Here is a 16,868-nt window from a genome sequence, read left to right on the forward strand (position 1 = left end):
GCTCATTCTTTTGGGGGATTTGGAAAAGAATAAACTTTCTACATTCTTGCAAAAGTCAAACCGGATAGAACCTACATGTAGAAGTTTGTAGTTTGCATTTATATCCCCATCATAGGAAACAACCCTAATTCACAGTATCATGATTTTTATTGCTAAGGGGCTGCTGGCACAGTGCAGAGTGAAATCAATACAGTATAGAACAAGGATCTCACTTACATGGTTTTGCTCATGCTTAAAACCAACTTCAGTTTAAGGAGCAGTAGAAAGGGGGTATACTGTGCAGCAGATTCACGCAGTTGCCAGGTTTATATGGCAGCTAGTGAGAAAATTGATGAAGCATAAATAGTTAAATGCCACTTCACATATTACAGACAAGTGTGAAATAGAGAGCCATAGTGATGGCTGCTTCTCTGCACAAGATTTTAGCTCAGAAATGATGCAACCTATTCCCTTTTTCCATACATATGGAAATGTATGGAAATGTGATGTATGGAAGTGAGAGCTGGACCATAAAGAAGGCTGATCGCCGAAGAATTGATGCTTTTGAATTATGGTGCTGGAGGAGACTCTTGAGAGTCCCATGGACTGCAAGAAGATCAAACCTATCCATTCTTAAGGAAATCAGCCCTGAGTGCTCAGTGGAAGGACAGATCGTGAAGCTGAGGCTCCAATACTTTGGCCACCTCATGAGAAGAGAAGAATCCTTGGAAAAGACCCTGATGTTGGGAAAGATTGAGAGCACAGGGAGAAGGGGATGGCAGAGGACGAGATGGTTGGACAGTGTTCTCGAAGCTACGAACATGAGTTTGACCAAACTGCGGGAGGCAGTGGAAGACAGGAGTGCCTGGCGTGCTCTGGTCCATGGGGTCACGAAGAGTCGGACACGACTAAATGACTAAACAACAATTCCCTTTTTCAGTTCTGCTTTCACTCCAGGAGCTAAGGTAGAAACTCCACTCCAATACACAGGATCAAACTCATTATGTTTGAGAAACGCCAAAAAAGTATTCTGACTTTTTCTCTGGTAACCAGAACAAATCTATGTAGGTTACACCACATCCTACCTTAACCATGGTACCTGGCTGCCCTTTTATTTCTTCAATACCTGAAACTGAGCATCTAAATGTTCCTGCCACCTATGCTTTGTATTGAGTTCAGCATATGCTGTCTCATTCCATCACTACACGGCAGCATTTGTTGGTCTACTACCTTTTGAAGCCTAAGCACAAACTGAATAATAATGTGAATTAATTCCACTATATTGAGTCCTGCAACAAATTCCATTAATGCCCTGTTAATGTCCCCAGTGATTCTCTCTGCTAGCGTTTTTGGTGTCAGCCGTAGGAACCAATTGCTTCAAAGCAGTTTCGCTAAATAAGACCTACAGTTTATATACAGCTAAAGGGTAGTGATGGTTGGGGAGATTCAGAGCCCATTCAAACAGAAAAAACCCCTCTTCTCCAAATCAGAGATGCCCAGATCTGCATGTGCTAATGGATTCAAGGAAGTGTGGCAATTGCTTGGAGTTCTGCAATTTGATTTGATTTAATTACAGCCCCCTTCACAGGATAAAGGGGCTACACCTTTTATGTCCAATCCTGATGTCACCTGGCTCATTCTGGCCACTTTCTGATGCTGGGGAAGTTCAGAAGGAGGTACACCTGTCAAGTGCAAGCAGGCTGCCCCTGTGGGTCGGAACTCTGACTATTCAGGGCTACAACATATGAAGACAGCTTTGCACGTCTTCAGCAGACTTCCACCCTTCATACTCTCCCCCAGTGCATGAACAGCATGGTGTCAAAGCCAGAAAGGGATGCACCATTACAGGAAAGGAGAGCATTCATTTATTTTTCAGCTTTATTGTTTCATTCTTCTCATAGTGACATTCTGTTGGCAGGTAATACAGTATGAAATTGAGTCAATAAATGCTCCTGGGCAGAGAAATGGAAGCTTTTAGAAATTACTCTCTCCACATATTGCCATACATTTAAAGCACATAGCCTTCCCCCCCCCACAAGGAATTCTGGGAACTGTAGTTTACCCCTAACAGAACTGAAATTTCTGTCGCCCTTAATGAATGGCAGTTCTCAGGATTCTTCCGGGGGGAAATGTGCTTTAAACATATGCTTTGGCTGTCAGTGCTTATGTGGGCTAATGCTATTCAAACCTGATCTAAAAGGGTGCAGTCGGTTCCCTAGGCTGGTTTTGCTCCCATATTTGGTATCAGGAAGTAGTTTAGAAAATATTTAACTCTCTCCGCCCCCTCTTCCTTGTAGCATATGGTTTGGCTTGCTTTCCTGAGTCACTTGGAGCCATCTGTTCTACAAGTCTTTTGCTATGTTGCAGTCTGTTTGCTTCTGTTCTCTGCTTGTGATATATGGTATTTCACATTATGTGGGGAGTGGTGGGGAGGAGATTGCAACAGGACAAATGGCAAATGGTGCATGGATTGATTCTCTCTTGAAGCAAGGTCATTGGACTCTACAATCTTCTAGCCCTGATTTTGGGAATTAAGGAAATAGATGGCCAATGGCATGAGAAAAGTGTTGCACAAATTTCAAATAGTGCACAATGTATTTACACATTGGTTCATTTCAGTTATTTTTAAGTGTGAGTTCAAAGAGAAACAGTATCATTGTTCATTACAAAGTGGTTGGATTGCAAATCCTTTTAACATGAAATCAAATTATTCCTTTGGGTGCTCTCCCATTGTAATATTGTTCTAGAATGAGTTCAGATATCTGCCAGGATAGAAGCATCTGTCTCTTATCATGTATAACTTTTCCTGATTATTTCTCGAAGGGCAGACTAAACATGCAGTTCTGACATAATACAGCATCAGATCTGTGTTTCTGGTTTGCTCAAATGCCTCCACTAGCTGAATTAAAATCTCGAAAAAAGAAAAAGCAAAGAGTAATAGCCGTGACCTCAAGCGAATCTAATGGGAGAGGTTAGTGTTGGAAGACCAATAACAAACCTTACACTCACCTTATGTGGAAATGCTGCTGCTGAATGCACACCTGAAGCCATAACCTTTCCCAGAACAATTCAAACTGTGTAACACCTGTTCAGTTCCAGTCCTAAGTGGTGCGAATTACTACAAAACTTTGTTGGTTGTTCTCTTCATGGTACGTCTGAAACAAGATGGTCAGATCATGTTGAATGTGTAAAGCCATTTACAGCTCCTTTGTCTAGCATTAAATTAGCACTGGAAGACCTCCTAGGACTAAATTTGACAGCCCAAACAAGAAATGAATTCCATGGAGATTTAATATGTGACATCTTTTGCCTGTGTGTTACTGCCAGTCATGTGGTACAAAATATTAGCTAGCATTGATATATGCAACAAGGTTATCCAAGATAAGAGATGCCACGCTGGATATTGAAGTAGCAAACATAGAAACTCTCATCACAGAGCTGACAAAACTTCAAAACAACTGGAAATGCATGTGGAATGAAGCCAAATTGGTTGCATCAAACTTAAATAAAGAACTAAAACTCTCCCATAGATGTGATAGAGTCAGGCGCAAGAGGGCAAGCCCATATAATGACAGCACACCTACTGCTAACTTGGAAGAAATGAATGGCAAGATAGATGATATTCCAGAAGAGGCCTACTTCAGAAAGTGTGTGTTTTACATTTTGGTAGCACCATTAACTGTCCACTTCAATGCTTTTAGGCACTTGGCAGAAAATTTTGATTTCTTATAGAAATATTTCACCATGTCCAAAAGTGATGTGGAGAGGAAAGCCTTATCTTTATCAGAACAATATCCTGCTGACCTTAATGGTGAAGATTTTGGAAAGGAAATGCAACATTTACCCTCAGTATAGAAAGCAAATTTTGTAAACGCACAGTTAAAGCCATTGGATCTGTTGAACTTGTTAACAGAGTACAGACTACAGAGTACAGATTTTCAAATGTTTGTGTTAGCTTAACAATAGTAAGCAACAGTAGCTTCTTGAGGGAGGTCATTTAGCAAACCTCAGCTAATTAAAAATTATTTAAGGTCCACAGTGTCTCAGAAACATCTTGTGGATTTGGCCGGGCTAAGTATTGAATCAAACATTGCCAAAGCAAGTAATTTTCATGCTGTCATTCCATTTTTTTCACAAAAAGGCCAGGAAATATCTTTTTTTAAAGTAAATATTAAGTTTATCTCCCATTTTTTAAAACTAATATGAATACTTCTGCATTGCAATATAAAATGATGTTCCAATGTGAATTCTTTCTCCTTATCTACATTGCAGCATAAACAAAGTTATTCAAATCAAATTTGCTTTCTTTATTGTGAAAAGAGTATACTAGCATAAGGACTTAAATGCAGAAAATTGACAGAGCACCCCTCTCCACTCCTTTCTCCTCTTTCATACCTCTTTTGACCTTACAGGCTGCAGCTCATGGCCTAAAACCATTGTGGATAAAAACAGAATGACTAAGAGGCCATGTACGCTTCATAAATTGTGTTTGTGCAAATAATCTGGCTGCAAGAATGCTTTGCCATAAGGTGGGCCAATGGGATAGCCTGCTGCTGCTCAAACCTCTCTCTTTAAATGATACGGCTGTGTGCTTGAGCCCAAGGGAAGAGTGGAAGTGTGTGGCTGCTGACAGACAGCATGATGTAGTGCTTGGACTAGGACCAAGGCAGGCCTGAGTTCAAATCCCCATTTGGCCATGAAACTCGCCTGGGTGACCTTGGGCCAGACTCTCACTTGCTCAGCCTAACCTAAAAATGTCATTAGTAATAATAACTTGGAAGCCACATATTCTAATGCCAGCATCCATAGAGCTCTTCATTCTGCTTCCAGTGCTAGCAGGACTGTGCTAGTAGATAATTTCATCCCAACCTACAACCAGGGTAAAGTTTCTTTAGAAATTGCACAAGTCATTGAGTACCTGAAATACTGGGGAATCGTGCTGTTCCTTTAATGAATTTTAAAAAGGCTGGCAAATGAAAATGCAATCACTTTCGTGCTGGATGGGAGCCTTGGGAGAAGGGGTCCTTAAAATTATGTTTTTGGCAGACATCTGTGGAGTTCAGTCTGAGTGTATTTGAAAGTTGGCCCTTCGCCAAAAAAATTGGTCATGCTTCTTGGAAATGAGAAAGGAGCTAGGAATTTATGTAACGTTGCATTAATGGACTATAGGTGACTTGAAGTTGACCCAGGAGTAAACAAGAATTGCATCAGTGGTTTTGGAGATGTTGGCTCTTCCAGAGCATTTTCCCAGTTGGGGATTGTTAATTGGAGTTATATATCTGGATGCTTTCCTTTTTAAGCCATATTGAATTGATTTATGGAAAGAGGCAACAAAAGCACTATAAGCTGGGTGCACCTTAATGAAGCTTTCCCCACATAGCCTTGCACTATTGCCATTGTCCTCCTACCATGGTGGACTTGCAGGCCAGTAATTCCAGGTGGGACAAGCTCATGGAGCTTTAAATTATACACCTTCCACTTTATGGGGTTCCCTACCGCCTTTGCATTCCATGCATAATTCAGTGTGCAAGGTTCAGCAGGTGAAAGAGTAGACTTCATTTATACAAACATTCAGCACATTCTTGCAATTGTTAATAAGAATCCGCATCTCTGGTTCACAGTTTTTGATTACACCTCTTTATCCTCACTCTTGTTTCTTTCTGTGGGTTAAGCAGTAATACCGCAGCCAATGTTACTTATTGGACTGGGAGTAATTCCCATTGAAGTCAATGGGACCTACTTCTGAAAAGTCAAATACAGGGATGCACTGTTAGTTGTTTTATATTGACATTTCAGCAGCTGGATACCACAGCTGACTGTGTGAGTGATAGCTTTGCATAACCCCATCTTGCTGTATCCTCTCAGTATGGTAAACCAGATTGACTCACAGAGCACCAGTGTGGTTGAAAGAAAAAGAACATATATAACGTATACACCCAGGTTAAGAGTGCTCTTCACTCTCCTTCCTGTTTTAACCCCAGACTTCTGCACAAAAGGATGAGGTTTTTTCCTTTTCACATTGGAAAGAATCCTATACTCTCTGAACAGACTGCAAAATATGGGTTCAGAAAGCTCAATGGTGCCCCTTAGTGGATTTTTATTGCTACTTCACCTAAACCAATGCAATTTGTGACATTCAGAACCACAGGAATTGTTCGTTATCTACCTTAATTGTTGCATTACAAATAATACTTCCAACACTGAAATACAACTTGGTTTCATTTACATATTTCTTTCCCCACCTACTTGTAGATGCAGGTGTCTCAAACCTACAAATGGGCACACACTTTTGAAATTCAGTTGCCATTAGCTGATTTATATTTCTTCCGAGCAGAATATATACAAATACTTTATGGAAAATATATTTCTATAGGACATTACTAATGGTTAAAATATATGCAACAAAAGCCATGTTATTTATATTAAATTCTAGCACATTGCTATTTATTATGTCTAATTTATTTTTACTGATCTGGCGGCTGTAGGCTATAGAATAACTTTTACTGGAGAAACAAAATAATAATAATAAAATTCCTTCCAGTAGCACCTTAGAGACCAACTAAGTTTGTCATTGGTATGAGCTTTCGTGTGCATGCACACTTCTTCAGATACACTGAAACAGAACTCACCAGACCCTTATATATAGTGAGAGAGTGGGGAGGGGTAGGTGGCGACGACTGCAATTGGTCTTGCTCTCCTATTGGAGAGCAACTGGAGCAATCCTAGAAGGAATTTTTTACAAGAATGATTACCAAAATGTCTATGAAGTGTGAAATACGTAAAAAAAGGAATGGATGCATTTTGTGCATTGGAGTAACTTGTCATGATTAAGACAAGAGTTTGAACTCTATGATTCTATGATTCTATTTTGGAGGTCTTTAAGCAGAGGCTTGACAGGCATATGTCAAGAATGCTTTGATGGTGTTTCCTGCTTGGTAGGGGGTTGGACTGGGTGGCCCTTGTGGTCTTCTTCCAACTCTATGATTCTATGAGATTCTATGGTGTGTGCTTCCAGTTACTGTTCACATATGTACCTCTTGAAGAAATGCAGTGTTAAAGGGTGGGGGAAAGAACAACAACAACAACCTCTGAAGAAAAGTGAATATGTGTTTTAAAGAACAGTCTTGTTGCTTTTTGCTTTAGGAAGAAGAAACAGAGAGGAAAGAAGAAAAAAGCCAAAGACAGAAGAAAGCAAGGAAAACAGGCAGGAAAACAGTGGCCGAGAATCTAGAAGACAAAACCGAGAACAACGGGACAACAAAAGTAAAACACAGTTGAAGAAAAGAAGAGCACAGGATAAACAGCAGAAACCAGTAGCCACCAGCACCGTACACTAAATCACCTTTACACCACTGTTTAAGACTTTTGCTGCTGCTATTTCCACCAGTTCTCTGAGGCTGGTGCTCCCCAGTTAAGCCACAAGTGGACAATACTTCCAGTTATTCTTAAATCTCAAATGACATTCCAAATAATTCCTATTATATTCTTCATGCAGTCAATAGTTTATTCAAGAGACTGACATGAGCCAAGATTTCTTTTTTAAGTAAAAGAAAAACCCTTTAAATGGGATACTTTCAAACTGTTATATTATATGCTTCCATGCATCTCTAAGAGGCAATTTAAAAGTTTTGTATATAATTATCAATATGGTATAAGGTATAGCAATATATTGAATGACATCTGCAGGGGGGAGGGAGTCTTTTCCTTTGTAAAATATTTTTTCAATCTATTGTTTATGAAGCAAGAGATATCTAAGTAAAATATACAGTATCCCTTTGTGCATAATTATATATGCTACATAAGAGTCCAGAGAAAGAGGAAATCTGTTAAGAGGTGTTGGGAATCTAAGCTTTGATGCCGCACAGTCTTATCAGAACTCAGCTACCTGGTGGTTCCCTGGTTTTCATCCTAGACTCGTGTGAGAAACTCCCGGCTGAACAGTTTCAGGGCTCTGAAAGCCAAGGGGGTGAAGCAGGGGAGGCAGAAGCCACATTAAACACACCAGAGACTCTTTTTCTGAAGAACAAGCAATAGCGCTTAGCTATACAGCGCTCCTATCTGCAGGACAGCACAATAGTTTCTGGTCTAAACCATGATTATACAAGGTGTGCCGTTCTATCCTTCTTCCTTTTTTTGTAACTCTGTGTAACTTAAATCAGCATTTCAAACCTTCCAGTGACTGACAAATCATATTTGTAGGAAAACAAACAAACGAACAAAACACAGAGCGAATAAAGAACAGAGAAGACAGACCACGTAAATATAATGTCATTTTGCACTGTTGTTTTCCCCCCCTTTCATTTTTTTTTAAAAAATTAAACACTATCACACAATCTGCTTTGTAAACAGAGAAAAAGATGTTCTTTAGAAATGTGCTATCTAATAAACTAAGGCCACTTTACTGAATCATGTATATTTGTGAGTGGAATACATGAGAATTAATTAGAAAAAGAATACTTCTAGAAAAAGGTCTTTAGGAGTCACAAGAATCCTTATTCAAGATAGATCGTGAACTAACTGGCTGTTTGGGGACTACAACTCCCATCATCCCTAGCCAACAGGACCAGTGGTCAGGGATGATGGGAATTGTAGTCCCAAAAAGCTGGAGGACCGAGTTTGGGGGTGCCTGTGCTACACCTTAACTCTAGTTCCACATTGTGAGGAGCAGCTGTATAGTCATTTATCATCTAGAGAATCGAAACTTTGGCAAAGGGCCCTCCCTACCCAGATTGTTTTGTGTGTGTATTCTGCAATCATTGAAGCAATCATGGTGCATTAGTGATACACTTATGCTAGACTGCTCACACATCAATCTACTTCACTAGTTGTTTTGATATGCTCCCTCAAGGTTAGTGCATTATTGCCATCTCGAGGGGCACTCATGTGCTATAGTGCAACAAAAGTGGGATGAGAAACAAATAAATATGGTGTGAAAAATTACAGGATTTCAGCAAAATGTTATGGGATGTGCCCTGATCAGAAATTAAACAGTATATTCATTCTAAAAAAATTAACAGTACTGAAAACAGTATCATATATAACTGCCCCAATGCTGTCCATATTCACATCTTCTCAATTCACATATTCTCAATTTTAGCAAAACACTTGCCACTCTCTCGGGTAGGTCAGCATAGCCTCTAACCACCAGCTCTGCAGAACCATATAACAAAACAGGTCATTACTGACATTGAGTGAACTCAGTAAGAAAACAAGTATTTGGCCTTCTCCTGCTCTCTCTCCCTAAAATGGGAGCTTAATCAAATGGTCGTAGAATTGACTATACAGTTGCTCATGTCCATACTACTCTTTAAGTATGTGATTTATGCTGCTCACATTTGTAGTGGTAGGTAGGTGAAGAAGTAGTCGCTTCTGTGTGAAGCTATAATGAGTAACATTATCAATTTTTGGAATAAAGTGCAAAAACATGCCAATGTCGACTGTCACATTGTCATTGCCCCTGGCTGCCAGCTCTCCTCACTGCATTTGTTAATTAAGCAGTAATATATAACAGAAGGTGGAACAAGGCTGATTAATGCATGCCTGGGGGGTGTAGAAAAAATCCTGTTATCATGAAGCTGGTGTCACCCAAAGAGTTCATCATTCTGCACCTCAGAATAGCACCATCTGGAATGCCTGTGCTTTGAACATGGACCTAGAGTCTTATTTTTTTATATCCATAGGATGCAAAAAAGAAGAACAATATTGCTAACAATGGACAGATAATCCCATTTCCATTCCAGCTCAGTTTCCTATGCGTTCAATTGTAGGTCTGTTCTGCTGACCCATATTTGTGGATTTTTTTAAAACACTATTTTGTATGCACTCTTCCCCTAAAACATGAATTTCTCCATGTACGTTCCCTTAATATACACATGTTTGTGCAGATTTCTGAACCCAAACTGCACTGCAAAAATTGGAGAAGTGATAAATCCAATGCAGATTGGAAACACGGCTAATAATGAGTCCAGTTCACTTTAGAATATGGACTGAACAAAATCTCCTCCATCTCTATTGTGGTCTCCTATTTCAACTGGAAAATGTCACTTTTCATAGGACTCAGCAAGTGTTTATCAATGTTAGACATGATTATGGCAGCTGTGGTAATTGGAATGGCCTGCTTGTGTAAGCAGTGTAATGTATGAGCAAGATGCTAGTGGATCTCAACTGTGGGCAGGTAAAGTGGCTGGTATCTATCTCTAGTTCTGAAATACTACACAGATGATTTGGGGAGGGGGGGAGGCAGGATGAAGTAATTATTTGTGAAGCCAGATACACACCCATGCCTCTGTACAGATGCCAAGCATACTGAAACAATCCCAAGTTAATATGGAGATACAGATAACCTTATCAACCAATTGCAAATTCTCTATGCAAGCATTTTCGAATCAAAGGAACGCAGTCCTCCAGGGAAATCCAGCTCTGGTAGGTTTTAACAAAAAAAAGATACACCTGTAAGTTACAATTCTCAAGGCAAGTTTTATCACTGAGGTCATGCTGAACTATCATCCAGTGATCCAAATTAGTGTCAGGTATTTTTCTTAGTTATGTAGCAACCTCAGTATATATGGCACTTTACAGAATATCATAAGCAAAAAACGATGATCCCAAGAAGCTTACAATCTAAATTTTGACAAAGATAAAGGAACAGAGAGAGAGGGAAAGAAAGGGGGATTCAGAGAGACCAGGGTATCAAAGGAAGACTGAAGGTGGGGTATAAAAGCAACAGGCATAGTCACATCAGATAAAGCGGAAACAAAAGTCTTCTAAGTAACCTACAAATGGAAATCAATTAGAATAAAAGGTTGATTCACATGTTAATTCCTATGTAGCAATTTTATCACATCATTTGCACGTGGGGAGTTGTTGGTGTAAGCCAGTAGTCCCTTGAAATACTGTGTTGCAGTTCTTTGACATCCCTAGTCAGAAGTTACCCTGCTCCCATGAGCACTGAGACTGGTCCATTCATCATGGTTTGAAGGTTTACTACCGTAATTTATCTCAACTGCAGAAGTTGCAGAAGCCAAAAGCAACCTGGGTTGTTAAGTAAACTAAGGTCCATCATAAACATGGTTGCCCTCCAGGAGTAGCATCCTGTGTCTCCTGGCATGTGGTTCAAGTGTTTGTAGGTGTGCATAATCATCATCATCATTTATTTTAATTTATTTTATTAGTTTATTGAATTTATATACCACCCTATACCTGGAGGTCTCAGGGCAGTTCACAGAACAAAATCAAAATATTACTAAGTTATTATTAATTGCCTAGCCTTCAACCTAAGGTCCCACAGCAGGTAAAAACTTAAAATACATTAAAAAACCAGTTGAAAACAAATTACAATCACAAGAAAGAGCGGTGTCCTAAAAGTATACATTTAAAGTGTCAAAGGCCAGGCTAAAGAGGTACATGATGAGGACAGAATTCTACTGTGGCTTTGTGCCCTTGGAACAATACCTTAATCACCATCGGTTATCATTATGCTGCCTTAGCAAACAAATAGGCTAGGAATATAAGGCAAAATGGATGCACCCCACCAGAGAATTAGCTAATTGACAGTGGTCCATTCCTGTCGATGCCAAGTATGAATTATTTATGATATATTAATTTGCTATAGTAAATGCAGAGGGGGGGAATCCTAATTAAGGTTTGGTGTCCCATTGTGAGACATATTGCATATGCATGGATGCACCCTAATTAGTCCCACTGATGTCAGCACAGCAAAGATATAGAGGGCTTGAGTTCTCCCTGGAAAAACACTCTCAGGAGCAGCCACAGATGTTTTTCATTTTTAATTATAACCCTTATAACTGGCAAAACATCATCGTCATGGTTACATGCCACACTATTATTTTAAAAACAAGAGCCACTGGAATGTTCAGCAAGTGGAGCAGCCAAAACAGCTTGGGATTCTTACTGTATAATATAATAGTGATTCATTAAAAGAAAAGCTCAGGTGCTTTGTGGTGTTGCTCCTTGCTAACATGCTTTGATCCCCCACCCACCCCCGCCCAACCTACCATGGCTCTCATGTCACCAGAGAGATGCAAAGTGTTAACTAGTTCTCCAGAGACTGAAACTCTGATATTTCCAGACAGAACTTCAGTATTAATATTGGTAAATGAAAGATTCCTGCCAGCTCCTTTTAGAAACACACGGATTTCTTTGAAGCTCGCCGCCAAACCACTCACGTATGCAACCATACCTTCAACTCCAATGCAACAGCATTAAACCAGGTGTCATTCCCGAATGGAGAAAGATGTACCCCATCATCCTGATAAAGGACAGCAACTCTGAAGGTAATATCTGGGTGCGAAATCACGGACCCACCCAATACAACCATCTTTTTAACCACTGCACTATTAGTGCGCTTCCTGGCCTGCATGGTGTATAACCACACCTCCCAAGGCAAGGACCTTCTTGGCCACTGCGCTATCCACGCGCTTTCTGGCCTTCTCGGTGGCAGCTGGGCAGTGGCTACTGCGCCACGCAGCATGTCGCTGAAGCAATTGCGACCAAAATATATTGAGTCCAGGGAGAGCTGCCATCAACTCATCTAAGTCCTCTTGCATTCAGGATGCAAACGTATGCCGGGGGAAGACAGCAAATCATTTTCACCCAGCTGCACCACCAGCGCTGCGGGAGGACCTTCACAGGTCACATTCGACTGCACCAAAGGAAGGAACTCCTCCCAAAGCATTCTCTGTCTGAACATCCAGGATACGCTCACATGGGCAGGAAGGCCGAGATGGCGCCCCAATCCAGACTCGTCAATGCGCTTGCCAGCCCAGTGCACGATGCTGTGGCCGATAATCCAAATGCGCACAGCTGCTCCTATGAAAAAGGAAATAGGCAGGGAGCAGCACAGGCATCACTGGCGATGCTTCCTGATGTAACCCGTGTCAGCGTCAGACTTCCAATGACCCATATTCATAATGCTGTCCACTGACAGGCTCCAGTGCGCTGCCTTTGTAGCAGCATCTATTTGGAAGGAATGAGGCATGTTCAGCGGTAGGCAAGTGGCATCAGAAAGGCACCCCGCAATCAAAACGGCGCTCCCACCAAACCAAGATGGTGCTCCTGCCAAAATTAGCTGGGTGAAGACCTCCCCTACCCAAAGAAGGTATAAAATGGTGATCACGTTAAAATGGGGGGGGTTTCCCGGCCCAAGGAAATTCCCCACCAGCCCCCTAAGCTGCACAGTAGCAAAAGTAATTCGCTCAGAGATAGGACTCTCTGCGATGCCCAAAAGTGATAGGCTGCCCAATAAAATTTTCCAAGCCCCAAAGCTGCAGCCGCAGCCAGGACTGAGTGGAAAAGTCACTGCACAAGAGCCAGCCGGCAATTAAGGCAGCGGCAAGCTCCACAGACCGGGAGTGCTCAAGGGGCCAAAGCCCCGTGGGGTGAAAGCCCCTTTGGGGAAAAGGGAAAGGCAAGGCAAGGCAAATAACACAAGGAGGGAAGTAACTACTAGGAGACTCAAGGGGAAAGGGGGCGAATAAAGGAAAAAGATCACCAAGACGATCCGTTGAAGGTAAATCACTTTCTTTCTTGGTTGCACAGACACGCTGTTGTTGTTCCGAATCCACGCACCGAAAGAGGAAGCTCTGAGTCACGTGCATGGGTATATATAGGTCCCTCGATTGGTTTGGACTGCGCCCCATTGGCCAGATTGAACCCAACATCGACGGACCTACCAATCAGGCGTTGTGGCTGACCAATCTTACCCACCCTCAACACAGGAGGTCGGTCTCCAGGTCTCACCGCAACACATGCCTTCCTTGAGGGATGACACAATTTTTTGTCTTTAGACTAAAGAGTGGAAGTAAGGTTGGTATAGGGTTTGTGTTTGTTATCCTTACGTTAGCTTTTAAATAACAGCACAACCCTATCTTCTACTGAGAGTTGAATGACTGGGAGATGATTATATTCAAGTCCCCTTGTCTTGGCACAACACGGGTACTTGCCAGCTTGTGCACTGAGTCAAAAGCTGTGCTGTTCCAGCAGAACACAATTACACATGTAACTATGGCAGCTGAACTATGAGGCGCAAGGGGAAATATGGGCATGTAGGCCTGAAAGAACAGGTGCTAGCTTATTTAGCATTTCGAGGTTGGCGTCGTCTCTTGTGCATCCATGTTCTAACAAGGGAATACAAGAACACACCAAGGATCCATCAAGCCGAACAGCTTGCATCCAACATGACCAATCAGACACATTTGCAAGATGAAGTAAGTCATATTTTGTGTGTTTAAAACATCAGGTAATCACACACACAGTAAGTACAGTCATACCTCGGTTTAAGTACGCCTCGGTTTGAGTACTTTCACTTTAAGTACTTCACAGACCTGTTTGGAACGGATTAATCCACTTTCCATTACTTTCAATGGGAAAGTTCGCTTCAGGTTAAGTACGCTTCAGGTTAAGTACAGACTTCCAGAACCAATTACACTCATACCTCGGGTTAAGTACGCTTCAGTTGAGTACTCCGCGGACCTGTCTGGAATGGATTAATCCACTTTCCATTACTTTCAATGGGAAAGTTCGCTTCAGGCCGAAAATAAAATGAAAGCTGGGGGGGTCCCGCAGCGACGACCACTGCCGCCGCCACCGCAACAGGAACAGCCGCGCTACCTGGAGCCGCCATGCCCGGGGGGCGAACAGCGCGCGCCCCGCACCTGCCCGCCAAACGTTTGACACCAAGAAGTGCGGTGGCCTGAGGGAAAAGCCGGCCGGGTAAGGGCGAGAAAGTCCCAGCAGAGCGGGACGCCTGAAGGGACGCCGTCTTCCCGTGCCGCCCTTCCCGCCACCTCTGTCCGAGCGAGGTCCCTCCCTCTGCCTCAGGATTTCCCACCCCGTTGTTAGCCAAGCTGGGCTACTGCTGCTGCTCCAAAGTGGCCGTGCCAGAGGAGTGGCTAATCCCCGCCGGGCGCTGCGCACGGGGAGCGCCCAGCATCAGCCCGTGGCTCGCTTTGCTGGAGGGCTGCGGCCGCTCATCGTCATTCACCTGGCTCTCCCGTGCGCAGCAGAGAGGGCTTTGCCATAACCATTTGATTTTTTTTATTTATTTTTTGCTTCCGGGGGCAGCTGCCCCCCCCCGTCCTGCGCTGGGTACGCCCATGACTGGAAGGACAGATCCTGAAGCTGAGGCTCCAATGCTTTGGCCACCTCATGAGAAGAGAAGACTCCCTGGAAAAGCCCCTGATGTTGGGAAAGATTGAGGGCACAAGGAGAAGGGGACGACAGAGGACGAGATGGTTGGACAGTGTTCTCGAAGCTACGAACATGAGTCTGACCAAACTGCGGGAGGCAGTGGAAGGCAGGAGTGCCTGGCGTGCTCTGGTCCATGGGGTCACGAAGAGTCGGACACGACTAAACGACTAAACAACAACAAAACCCCACTGAACTCAATAGGACTTAGGCAGAGTTAGAAATGTTAGTCTTACAACAAAAACAACAAAAAAGTATTGTGTGGAACTTTACAGACTAACATTTTTTACAATGGAACAAGCTTTTACGGAATACAGTGTCTGCTTCACCAAATGCATTAGTTGTTATCCTCAGTTGCAGGGATGTAACATAGTTGCAAGGGTGCAGGGAGTTCTTTGCAGTGGGGTTGGGAGGCGGAATTAAAATGCAAAAAGAATAGATAGTGATGGTTTAATTAGATAGAGAATGTATGCAAAATAAGCACACTAGCTATTTAACAGTGCATTTTGGAAAATGAGACAGTGCTGAGCTGACACAGAATCTACTGGATCTCATCTAGCCTTAATGCCATCTTGTGGCAGGATTGATGATCCAGATGGGCGGGGTATAAATGATGTTGTTGATGATGATGCCTCTTTGTTCCAGCAGCCTGGGGGCAGGTGTAGTAAAAAGCTTTCTCCCCTCTCCCATATTTTCTGCCCTGACTGGTGAGGCTATGGATGCTGTGAGGGGGCCAAGCTGCTCTGCCCCACTGCTGCTAACCAGGAGTTACGCTTGCATCCTTGGTGTTTAACTTATCCTTGGAGTTTAACTTATGGATGAATTGCAAATGCAGTTTGAGGCTGGAGTCTCCCAGTGGCATTCCTTTGTTCTTATTTTCAGGTAGGTAGCACTGTTGGTCTGACACAATCGAAATAAATTAAAAAAATCTTCAGATACACTGAAACAGAAGTCACCAGACTGGGTGAATGACTCAATTGACTGCGTCAGACCAACATGGCAACCTACCTGAATCTATTTACCATACCCATTGAGTCCATTACCCATCTCCTACTACCCTGCTGAGGAAAACCCCACCCCACCCTCCCACTATATATAAGGGTCTGGGGACTTCTCTTTCAGTGTATCTGAAGAAGTGTGCATGCACACGAAAGCTTATGCCCAGAACAAACTTAGTTGGTCTCTAAGGTGCTACTAGACAATTTTTTTTATTTGTTCCTGTTCCTGTTCCTGTTCCTGTTGTTGTTGTTGTTGTTGTTACAGTGTGACCTGGCGGACTGAAATGTTCCCCGACCGGTTTAGGGTTATATTGCCACTGATTTCTCCTGTCAGGCTTGAGGCTCTAGTGAAACTCTCTCTCACCTGCCACACAACAAAGCTGCCATCCTTGGACTCCCACACACGCTGTATATGGCTGTCCTACTTCCTCACTCGCTCACTCGTAAAAGGAGGAAAGTGACCTCCTCATCCGCAAGGGGCGCTAGAGCGCCCACGCCATCCCGCGAGCCCCATCCCTCCCTTTCTGTTCCGGTCGTGCATCTCAGTCTTGGCTCCTCCCACCTCCGGCGCCACTTCAACGCCCCTCCCTCCTTGCGTGCTGACGTCTCCGGAGCTCGAGCGCCTGCTCGCTGCCCCTCACGCGGAGGGAGGGGGGGGGCGGCGCAGAGCAGTCTAATCGCCAGGCA

At 42.9% G+C, this 16,868-nt stretch overlaps 1 protein-coding gene across 1 annotated transcript in view; it reads left to right on the plus strand.

Moving 5' to 3' along the window:
• RSPO3 (R-spondin 3) overlaps positions 1-8,385 on the plus strand; it is a 59,215-nt gene extending 50,830 nt beyond the window's left edge. The window contains exon 5 of the mRNA XM_035108717.3: positions 7,123-8,385. Within this exon, the coding sequence (XP_034964608.1) occupies positions 7,123-7,316 (194 nt within the window). The 3' untranslated portion in view covers positions 7,317-8,385. The remainder of the gene's footprint in view (positions 1-7,122) is intronic.
• The last annotated feature ends 8,483 nt before the right edge of the window (positions 8,386-16,868 follow it).

The sequence above is a fragment of the Zootoca vivipara genome, chromosome 3, assembly GCF_965207765.1.
Source record: "Zootoca vivipara chromosome 3, rZooViv2.hap1.1, whole genome shotgun sequence".
Classification (NCBI taxonomy): Eukaryota; Metazoa; Chordata; class Lepidosauria; order Squamata; family Lacertidae; genus Zootoca; species Zootoca vivipara.